The sequence below is a fragment of the Cebus imitator genome, unplaced genomic scaffold (genome assembly GCF_001604975.1).
Source record: "Cebus imitator isolate Cc_AM_T3 unplaced genomic scaffold, Cebus_imitator-1.0 Scaffold394, whole genome shotgun sequence".
Taxonomy (NCBI): Eukaryota; Metazoa; Chordata; class Mammalia; order Primates; family Cebidae; genus Cebus; species Cebus imitator.
The window spans coordinates 415863-426988 of NW_016107709.1; the positions used below are offsets into that span (position 1 = coordinate 415863).

General features: G+C 41.0%; 1 protein-coding gene across 6 annotated transcripts in view; it reads right to left on the reverse strand.

Moving 5' to 3' along the window:
* NTRK2 (neurotrophic receptor tyrosine kinase 2) overlaps positions 1 to 11126 on the reverse strand; it is a 349352-nt gene that overhangs the window by 85668 nt on the left and 252558 nt on the right. For all 6 annotated transcript variants that reach the window (XM_017508532.2, XM_017508527.2, XM_037731361.1 and 3 more), the window contains one exon: positions 6657 to 6787. In XM_017508532.2, the coding sequence (XP_017364021.1) occupies positions 6657 to 6787 (131 nt within the window). The remainder of the gene's footprint in view (positions 1 to 6656; positions 6788 to 11126) is intronic.

Here is an 11126-nt window from a genome sequence, read left to right on the forward strand (position 1 = left end):
TGTTCTAGAATTGGAGAGAATGTGATTTTCTTGTGAGCCCTTATACTGCTCTTGCACAGATTCTGAGACCAATGGCTCTGGTTGCTTCTATTCCCCAAGGTGGCCTCTTCTGTACCACGTGACCACCTCAGATGAATGGATGGAAAGTAGGTGTCCTGGCATAAAGAATAAGTGGCATTGCAGATGACTAATTGAAAGAACTGGACCATAGTATTTTCCTTCTTGGGGAATCAGCAAGTGAGTCACAGAGGCAGTGTGGGCAGTGGCTGGTATGAAAGCAGCAGGCAAATATTAGGGAGCAGCAGAGGCAAGAGACAGCTGCACTAGATTAGCAGGGGAGCCCCAAGGAGATTCCCTGATGTCTCCTGCCGAGAAGATAAAGAAGGGACAGCCACCAGGGCTGCCTCAGATCCTGAGTGAGCTTTCAGATTCCAGCTCTTCCAGTCACAGGAAGGCTGAGCTCTCCTGCAATTCCCATTTGAGTTGGTCGTCTTTCATTTTCTTCAGTCAGATTTCTTTCTCTTTTTTTGACTATAGCATCTCTAATATTCCTCCAGGAATATTACCAATACTTCCCCACGTTCAGTCCATTTGGGTTGGATAGAGCAGACCCCAACTTTTATCTCCAAGGGTAGGTATGTGATCCAGGCCTGGATAATCAGAATGTTCCATTCCTCTGGCCAGAGGGCCTGGTGACACAGCTCAAGACAAGCCAATAAAAGGGATCCCTTGGATTTTTACATAGCTGTTTGGAAGGAAGGGCTCTCTTTCTTTTGAGTTGCAGGGATGGCAGGATCTAACCCTTGAGTCATCACTGCCAAGTCTTTACCACAATGTGGAAAGAACCTGCCTGAGAATTAAGCCAATACAGAGGGAAGCAGAGCCAAGGGATGGCAAAGATGAGAAAGCGAATTGTTCATTCATGGATCTAATGGTGACTGAAGCTGGGATATCTGTAGGTAGGTTTTCTAGTAGCATGGAGTTTTAGGAGTCAATAAATTCCTTTTTCTGATTAAGCCAGCTTGAGGGTTTCCAATGAACATTATATGATTATTTATATAAAAGCTGATTATAATATTTTGCTTGTATTCCCCTAAGGCCTAAACACTCCCCAAGGAATCCAGTATATCTTATTTCCACTTATTCCCTTGAATTAAATTTCTACTTGCGAAAGAACATGTCTCACATCCTTGCATACAAATGACATAGCTAACACACTCCGTTATACTATTTGATAAGTGTCATTGTGTTGGATTTCCTCAATTTGGTTCACCAGGGCACATGTAAAATTCAGTAAATAAAAACGTGGTGCCCCTTGAGCACTGGACTGTGTTTAAGTTTTAGGTTTGACATTAAATGATCTCTTTTAAGCTACGTGACCTTAGATGGGTCATTTGTCTTCTTTGGGTTCTTGTTCCTTCATTGGCAAAATGGTGGAGTTAAGCTAAAGTATATCAGTATTAGCTCTATGTATCTATATAGTGATTCAATCATTTCTGAAATAATTTCTTGTTAGATTACATCATTCCATATATATCATCTTTGCTGTTTCTTTCAGCTATAAAAGTCTATTACTATCAATAGATCATGAAATTATTTCCCTATCTAGAAATGCCAACTGCCAACTCTTTTATTTATTTATTTTTTGAGTTGGGGTCTCATTCTGTCACCCATGGTGGAATGCAGTGGTACAGTTCACTACTCAGCTCACTACAACCTCTGCCTCCCAGGCTCAAGCAATCCTCCTACCTCAGCCTACCAAGTAGCTGGGATTACAGGTGTGTGCCACCACATCCAGATAATTTTTTGTATTTTCTGGTAGAGATGGGGTTTCATCATATTGCCGAGGCTGGTCTTGAACTCCTGAGCTCAAGCAATCCATCTGCCTTGGCCTCCCAAAGTTCTGGGATTACAGCCGAGAGCCACCGCATCTGGCCCAACTCTTTATTTATCAAAAGACTATTATTTTCATGATATTTTTGTTCTTCCATCCACCCACCCATTCTTCCCTTCATTCACTCAACAAGCATTTACTGCATACTACTACATATGGAGGCAATATGCTAAAAGGCACTATTGCCATGCTGGGGAATATGCCACTCTATTAGAGGAGACAGTGTGGGAATAGTTGAGAAACCTTAGCCAGATAGAGAGACAATGCCATTATTAAATAAGCCCAGAAATAACATATATAATTTAAAAATATTAACAAATGCTATAAAGGACAAGTACAGATGTTTTAATACCATACATCGTGCAGATATGGAGGAGCAAGCTAGGGGCTTCCTCCCCAAAAAAGAACAACTTGAATTGAGAGCTGATGGGTGTGTGGGAGTTATCTGGACCAAGGGGCTGGGCAGGGGCCATCCTGACATGGAAATGGAAGAAACATGTTGGATGCTTCTTGAGACCTGCCTCATTATATGCTAGAGAGTTTATCAGAAAACTTTTCCAAAACTCTTGGTGGAGAAAAACATCATTTTCTCTTTGGACAAGAAAGAATTCAGAAACATGAAAAGCAAAAATCCTAAGTCAGATTCCAATGAAAGTGCTTGCTGAAGTCAAATTTTACCATTTTTTATTTTGCCAAGTCTTCTTCCTGTGCAACACCTCTGACTCACTTTAACTTACACCTTGGGGAAGTCACTCGACTTCCTTGAGTCTCAGTTTTCTCATCCATAAAACATGAGGCTTGGGTTATATATATATGATTTCTAAGGTCTCTCTCCTATTCAGCATTTTATGTTTCTAGAAATATGCCTGAGTTAGTGGGGAGGGGAGGAGAGACCATGAATCCCACAACACACACTTGTAGGTATATTTAAAAAGCAAAAATCAGTGTGGATTCATAGCACAAGGAAATGTTATAGGAACTGTAGCTTTGGAAATACAGGTTGGATGGAGCCAAAAATAGCTAATGCATCCACAGTTAATGCAGGGAAACTGCAATGAAGCGTTTCCTTGGCAATTGACTTACTTAAAGGTAAAGTAACTCAGTTTGACAAAGACTGGTTTCTCTGCTTCTCATCTTCTCTGTGGGTTCTTTGATTATAATTCAGTGCAAAGGGAAAAAATGGTTGATAGATCAATTTCACCAAAAAACAAAGGTCATCCAAAAATGTCAAGAAAGGGGCAGTCCAGTTGGATCCAAACAAGCAGATACTCTGATGGGAGAGGCATGCTCAGCTCTGTGCACCCTCGAGTGTCATGCCATGCCTTAGGATCACTTCCACCCTAAACTGCTTCCTATGGATCCATCAAGCTCTTAAATCATCAACATCAGAATTTACAGGAATCTGACATCTGTCAATCTGAAAGTAAAGCCTTAGATTTCACACCAGAGTCAGCTCCTTCTAGAGAAGGAAAAAGGACAATAGCTGCTATTTCTTAGCATGCATAATCAATGCTGCAGGGGTTGCTAAGCAACAGCAGAAAGGCTGTCAAACACCCCTGGGTGTCTCCAATGGAAGAGGAGCAAGCCCAGCAGCCACTCCACAGAGGTGAGAAACTGCAGTCCCTAGCAGCTGCATTCAGTTGGTTTCATTCCTTTAAAAAATCCCTTCATTGTGGTCAGGGCTGAATCACAAGACATTTGCTTCCCAGGCTCCTTTGGATAGTCTTTGAATAAACTTTCAATAGACCCAAAGCCCTAAAAATGAGCAGGTCAGGCTGACGAGTGGCAACTCTGTGAAGGGTTCTTGGGTTATTCTGATCCAATTCACCCTGGAGCTTGTGGAAGGTCCAGCTAGACCCTTATGTGGCTGCAGCCTCTGAATCTCAGAGAGTTGAAATAAACATTCTCTCTGAAGCTTGAAATTATTCAAGCAAACATAAGCAAAACTTCCGATTTAAAAAAATTCATGTGTAAGGTCACTGACATGAGACTTCTTAGGTTTGTGACCGTGAAGTTAGAATGAATTTTTAGTTTGCTGGCTCTGTGTCCTCCTTATTTGAGATGATAGATGATAGTTTCATTTGAATTCCAACAGGAATGAAACTAGCAAAGAGAAGAGTTGGAATGTAACAAAGAATTAAATCCTTTTTTTTTTCTTTTTTTAAACAGTGTTGATTAAATAAACACTCATAATAGGTCATTACTTTGCAAATACTTGTCGAAGCCAGGATGTGTGTGAAGACAAGACCCTAGGTCTGGTTCAGAGGTGGAACTAGGGCAGTGATTGGGATATAAACCAAAGGGAGGTCTCACTGACAGTGGTAATGGGACATATGCCCAAACAAAAGCATGTCGTGGGCAGGAAAATGGAATGGCATAAGATGTCTTTTAAGGCCAGGCATGAGGCTAAACATTGCTGTCATCAGCTAGCTCTTCCTTGTTAGTTTTCCAAGCCCTGAAGTCCTGTTTCATCACATGTCTGGAAGGAAATGTAACACATAATCCAGGGTGCCCTGGATTCAGCTATGCAACACACTCTCCTCAAAGATATTGCAAGGAGTACAGAGAAGTAGACACAGGACAAGAAGCAGTACTAAGAAGAAAGGCCATACCACTGAGAAATCTGTTGGCTGTATCTCTATATCTGGCTGAGGTTTCTCAGCTGTACCTACACTGTCATCTAAGATTCCCTAGTCTCCCAAGATTGCTTTACATTCACAGAGTTCACCTTGTGACACCAGGAAGTGAATGCAGAGTCTGAAGCTCTGACTTAGCTTCCTGGTTGGCAGTAAAATATGTGGGTCCAGAACATGAATCCAGGGTCTTACTTTTCCTTGTCTATAATGCATGGCTAGCCTAGGATTAGATGCTCCCAAAGATTCTTCCAGCTCTAACATGTGATCAAACTATGAATTTACAAAAATAAGGCCACCTTTTGGTCTCATTTAACCAAAAGGGGAAAAGAAAGATACAGTATGAAGAAGAAAGCAGAGACTGCAGATATAACACTGCCAAATATTCTGAACATTTTGTGCTAAACAATGACAAATAAACCTTTTTGAGTAAGTAAAATAAAAGAAGAGGTAATAGCAAAAGCAAGAATTAAACATCTCCAAAATGACTGGAAGATTCTCACTTTGCCACCTTCTATCCCATTCAACCTCACATCTCTCTAGGGTCTCCTCTCCTCTCTCCTCTCTCTCTGTCTCTCTCTCTCTCTCTCTATTTGCCTATCTTGAGGGGATGACATTTATTTGAAAAATGTTTACATTTGTAATTCCTAGGAAGGCCTGTACTTTATTTACCCCAAAGTGCAGATTCAAGAGTCTTCTCTGAGACTTTAGGTGTATCATGCCACCTTGGTTAGTTTCTTTTGGTGACAAAGAAACAAATGTACAGTTTTTCTATTTGGATAAACTTTAATAGAAACCATTTTTTTCTGCCAGAGGTCTCCACGAATAATTTTATTTCTCTTCTCAGTTGCCCATTATGTAGGTACTGAAACATTTTACTGTTAAGTATAACGGTAATGGAATAGACTCCTGATTTTCTGAAATTAAAAGTTGTCCTGGTTATAAGTAGTAAATAAACGCCATTTTAAAAAATGTTTCCTGTTTGGCAGAAATAAAGCACAGCAAATAACTCAATTACGTTAAGTCAAGAACTTACATTTTATTACGTTAGTCATGTCCATATTGATTTGAAACTTCATTTTGTAAATATATATCTTTTTAAGTGTTTTATATATACATATATATGTATATATAAAACCTATTATTCTGGTGAGTTAAAAAATTTTTGAAAAAGTATATGTAAAATACCTGAAGGCTTTTGTGCTATTTTTGTTAATTCTTGTGTTTTAGAGAGCACAGTGGAAATTGTATCCTTTTCAATCATAATGCTTAGCTTATTGAAGACCAGGACTCCTTACTGAGTCTATGAGGACATGACTATGATGGAAGATTTTCAGTCTTCTTATTTTATCATTTTTTATTTTTATTTATTTATTTATTTAACTTCAGGTGCATAATGTATCTGGCATTTCTCCCGCTGTTATCCCTCCCCACCCCCTGCTGTCTCTCCCCTATCCCCCCCAACCGGCCCCAGTGTGTGATGCTCCTCTCCCTGAGTCCATGTGTTCTGATTGTTTAACATCCACCTATGAGTGAGAACCAGTTTCTTCATTTTAGTAAGAACACCATGTTTCTTAGGGAGATGAATTCCACAAGAGATGCCATCCAGCCTGGGATTAAATCATGCCTGTGCTATATAAAATCCTGGAGATTTGTACACATGTGGGAGGGTCAAGGTAGAGAGCTGAGTGGCACAGAGGCTGAGAGGGGAAGTGAAGTCCACAGTCCTTCCTTCCAGAATCATGAACCTGACATAAGCTTCAGCTGAGCATGGCACAAGCACTGAACAATCTGAGGAGATACATGTGAGTCTTCAGGACTCCGCTGGCTGAATTCTGTTTGGCCCGTGGACTTCCATCCAAAATTCAGTTAGCATGGGTTTGGAAGAGAGGCTCAGAGCTCTTCACAGCCTGCAGACGTGTCAGTGGCCCCTGAGAAGAACCTCTTACGGCTGGATGTGCTCCAAATGTCCTTTCCACTAACCATTTAGTTTAAAGGAATTTGGATACAGCTACCATAGCAGGAACGATTTACTCCTGCATTGGCCACCAAAATATAATAAAATAGAGTTAAATTTCCACACATGAGTGTGATCATGGATAATGAGACATTCTGGAATGTTCTCTTACCTTCACTGCCACCAAGATCTTGTCCTGCTCAGGACAGAGGTTATAGCATTCAGCTAGGAACACTTTTCCAAAGGCTCCTTCGCCTAGCTCCCTTTTCAGAACAATGTTATGTCGCTTGATGTGCTGAACAACTGCAAAACAAAGACAGAATGGAAATTGGAATTGAAGCATGCGGAGGTGAAGGCGGCGGGTGGGGAGTCGGTGGCCTGCACCTGAGCTTCCAGGCCCAGAGTCTCTCTTCTGCACATAATGAACCAAAAAAGCTGGGTGTCCATCTTCACAGTCCACCCCAAATGGCTGGGAGAAGGTTTCATCACCTTGTTCTCCAGAACTCAGTTATTGTTTCTGATAAAACTAAAGTAGATACCTAGTTGGTGACTCCAAAATATCCAACTTTATAGACTAAAAAGGGGGAGAAATGAGACATTCACGTTAATGGCAGGCTTCTTATAAGCCAGATGCTTTGCATATATTTGTTAGTAGTGTGTCCAGTGGGGCAAAGCAGAGAGATAGCTAGCAATCCTGAATTCTTTGTTAAGCCATCTCAGATTCGTAAGGGAGATAGAGTCAGAGGATACAAAAGGAAAGGGCAAGATCTGTGCATTGTTAATTAAGGTTTTGGCCTCACCTGAGTTTTGGTCTTCTAGTGGGGTGGGCTAAAACATGATTGGATTTCACTGACTTTCTTGATTTGGGTCAGAAACATCTAGACGTCTGCATGGAAGACTAGCTTCCTTAGCCCTGTTTTAAAACTATGGCCCAATCTTGACTCTCCAACAAGGCCACGAAGAGACAAAAACAGAGGAATCCCAGGACAAGAGAATATTTCTCCCTACAGTCTGGATCAGAGCTGGCTCAAGTTACTCATGCATATGCCCCCTTGGTGCACAAGGCAGGAGGCAATTAAGGATCCTAAGAAGCTCATCGGCTGCAAGGCGGAAACCAGAGGGGCAGCACACCCAAGGACAGAGTTCGTGGAAGAGAAGCTCACAAGGAGACCCTGCAGAGGAGGAAACTACATGCAAGCTGTGCCTCCTCAGTCAGCACATTAAACATTGAGGCCCTTAGTACAGGAGTTCCACCGGGTCTTGGCTGGTATTGTTTTCTGAACTCCTTGTTGCTGCGTGGTACTGCATTAAAAAGAGATTGTGATGCCCTCTAGAGCTTGGAATGTGTGGCCAACTATATTCTCTCATTTCGTTCTCACAATCCTGTGACATAATCCTCTCTGCATTTTACAAGTGGGAAAACAGTCTGCAGGAATTTCAAAGATTCACAGTCTGGGAATGGAATTGGGATTTGAAGCCGAGTCTGTAGGAATCCAGGGTTCATGTGTTTTCTTCTGCACTGCAAAGTCTCTTTTCAATTGTAAATTGCGTTAAACATGAGCAGAGACTTGATTTATATGAGAAATAGAGAAAAAAGTAAAAACAATTGCCGGGCTTCCTCTATTCTTAGTTCATCCTTCAAAGCCCTGTTCAAACTTGTGCTCCCTCACAGAGCTTTCCGGGACCATTTTGAGTACCAAAGACCTCTTTCTCTGAACTCACATTCTGTCCTGGCTTGTGCTCGGTTATATTCTGATGTATCCCCCAATTATTTCACATCTGTAAACTCCCAAGGCTAAGAGCAAGCCCTAAATATCTCCTGATGCCCCATGCAACTCAAAGTAGAGATTTGGTACTGTGGCGTAATTTGGTAACATTTTTTTAAAAGTTTTTTTAATGCATTGTGAACTGCATTATAAAAGCAACAGAAAATATAAACCATATTTCTGCAGTTTAATTTAAATGGCAGTAAATAATAATAATAAAATGGATACCTATGAACCCACCAGCCCATTTAAGAAATAGAATACCACTAGTAACTTCGAAGCACCAATGTATTCTTTCCTGATTGTACCCACGTTCCTACTCATCTCCCGGGGATAACTATCCTCTTGAATCTTGCCTTAATCATTGCCTTTATAAGTTTACTGTCAGGGCTACATCTCTAACAAGAGCTTGTTCGGCTTTGCCTGTTTTCGAACCTACGTTAAATGGAGTCATACTGTACTTATTCTTACTGATCTTGCATCTCTCACTCAACAGTGTCCTTGAGATTGGGTTGTATTCTGTGTATAGTAGGAATTATTTCCTTTGTACCACTTTATAATATTCTATGGAAGGACTATACCATTGTGTTGATGGACAGCTTGATCAGTTTCTTTTTGGATACAACTTTATAGAAAATGCAAGTGGTAATTAAGATTTTGGCTTAATGGGATTTTTTCCCCCTGATAATTCATGTGGTTCAGAGCTGTGAATGCCTCTGTGAGCCTCTGGAAACTCAGGGTGATAAAAATCTAAAGGTCTTTTTATGAGCAACAATATTGATGAATATAAGAACGTATATTAATTCCTCATGCTCCAGTAGCGATGCCTGAATTTAAGAGGCGAGAAATGTGTTCATTAGGTAGAGTGCCCATATAAAGACACAAATGTAATTCTTGCAGATAATTAGCTGCCCTGTTTAAATCCAATATTTAACTCCCTGGTTGTCACATGTTCACTGGGAATTAAATTCCCACTTGATTTACTTCTCACTCTAACCAGAGCAAGGCAAGTATTTTAGTTTTTTTTTTTTTTTTTTTTTTTTTTTTTTTTTTTTACATACCCTCTATCTTTTTTTAGTCCAAGCAGGAGAAAAATTTGGCAAAAAATAAGTTGTTAAAGCCAAAGTCATAATTTCATCATTTCCAAAACAAAAGTGATTAAACCAGTTTTCCCGTGTTGACCTTGAAAGTAGTAAAGGTACCTCTATAGCAAATGGGCTACTATATTTGCATTTATTGCTTTGTTGTGCTTTGGGGCACTGATTATGTGAGCAGTGCCCTTTTGCCATTGTATTCTCTCTAAATGGAATAAATATCTTTTATAAGACTGAGCTACTTAGGGGCACAGGCAACAATTTTGTATTTGTATTCCTGACAGGGCCTCACAGTTCTGTGCATACAATCAGTGCTTTATAAATATCTGTGAAAAAATATGTTTAATAATAATAACCACAGAAAATACCACAGACAAATACTACTTGACTATGTTATTTGGGTTCATTGAGGACAACTCTTTTAAGTATGTAGGTGATAAAGTAGCTCAATTCTCTCAGACGGCAGGAGTGGGAAGAACATCTAATCTGAAGCTTCCACATCATTGAACTAAGAATGTCTTCCCATTCGCCTCTAAGAGGGCATCCAAACTTGTCCTAACTTGCCCATTTTCCGTTTCTCTACAACACCACAGGAAGTCCCTGGTTATCCAGACACTATCCTCCCAACGTGGCTTGTTCATGCCCCTTCACCTCCCCTGGACACCCTTCCTCAGTGTGCTCTGAGCTCACTGCCTGTGTGTGATTCCACAAGCTCCTTATTTCCTCAACTCTCCTTAAACATCCCTTTACCTGCCTGATTTAAATAAAATCTTGGCAATGCACCAAAGATGCCCAAGCCTCTCAATTGGATGCCATCTCCGTCCCTCATCTGCAGGTACTTCAGGGCCTGCACACCTGATTACTCTGATCCTTTACTCCCTCTCCCTCCTGCTAGAGCCCCAGCTGTCTTGAAGCTTCTATCTTAGGGAGCCATTAGCTTGCACCACCTCTGCAGACATCTTGGTTGCTCCTCTCACCCACCTGAGCTCAGGGCCCTCATTTTTCCTCTCCACCCTACCAGTGCCTTCCTTCTCAGGGTCCAGGCTCAGAAAGGCTCAGTAACCTGCCTAAGCTGTAAAAACACTGGGCTGCCATTTCTCCTGCACCTTTCAACAGTGGAGCTAAGAGGCCAGACATCCAAAGGTTTAATTTGGCTGACTGTATGACATTAGACTGACTTTTCCTGAGAGCAAGATTTTTTTTGTAATGAAGGAAGCGATGCCCCGATTCACATTCTAGACAAACTCCTATCTCACTGTGGCCTAAGACTTTGAATATCACTGTCTTGAAGGGCTCTATGGACATTTTGATTCGCTTTATGCAAAATATCCTGAGTGAAGCATGCCTAAGGATTCCATGATAAATAAGTTATCACATAAGCAAGCAGAATTCTCACATTCCTCCTTTCTCTGTGATCAGCTAATTGGCTGCTCTTAACTTTGGAGACTTGAGCAAAATCACCTCAAACCCAACATGAAAAACTGTAATGAAAAATAAATAAGAGGCCAGTGCGGTGGGTCACACCTATAATCCCAGCACTTTCAGAGGCTGAGGCAGACAGATCACTTGAGATCAAGAGTTTGAAACCAGCCTGGCCAACATGGTAAAACCTTGTCTCTATCAAAAATACAAAAATTAAATGGGTGTGGTGGTACACAGTTATTTGGGAGTCTTAGGCAGGAGAATTGCTTGAGCCAGGAAGATAGATATTGCAGTGAGCCGAGATTGTAGCACTGCATTCCAGCAGGGTGACAGAATGAGACTCTGTCTCAAAAAAAAAAA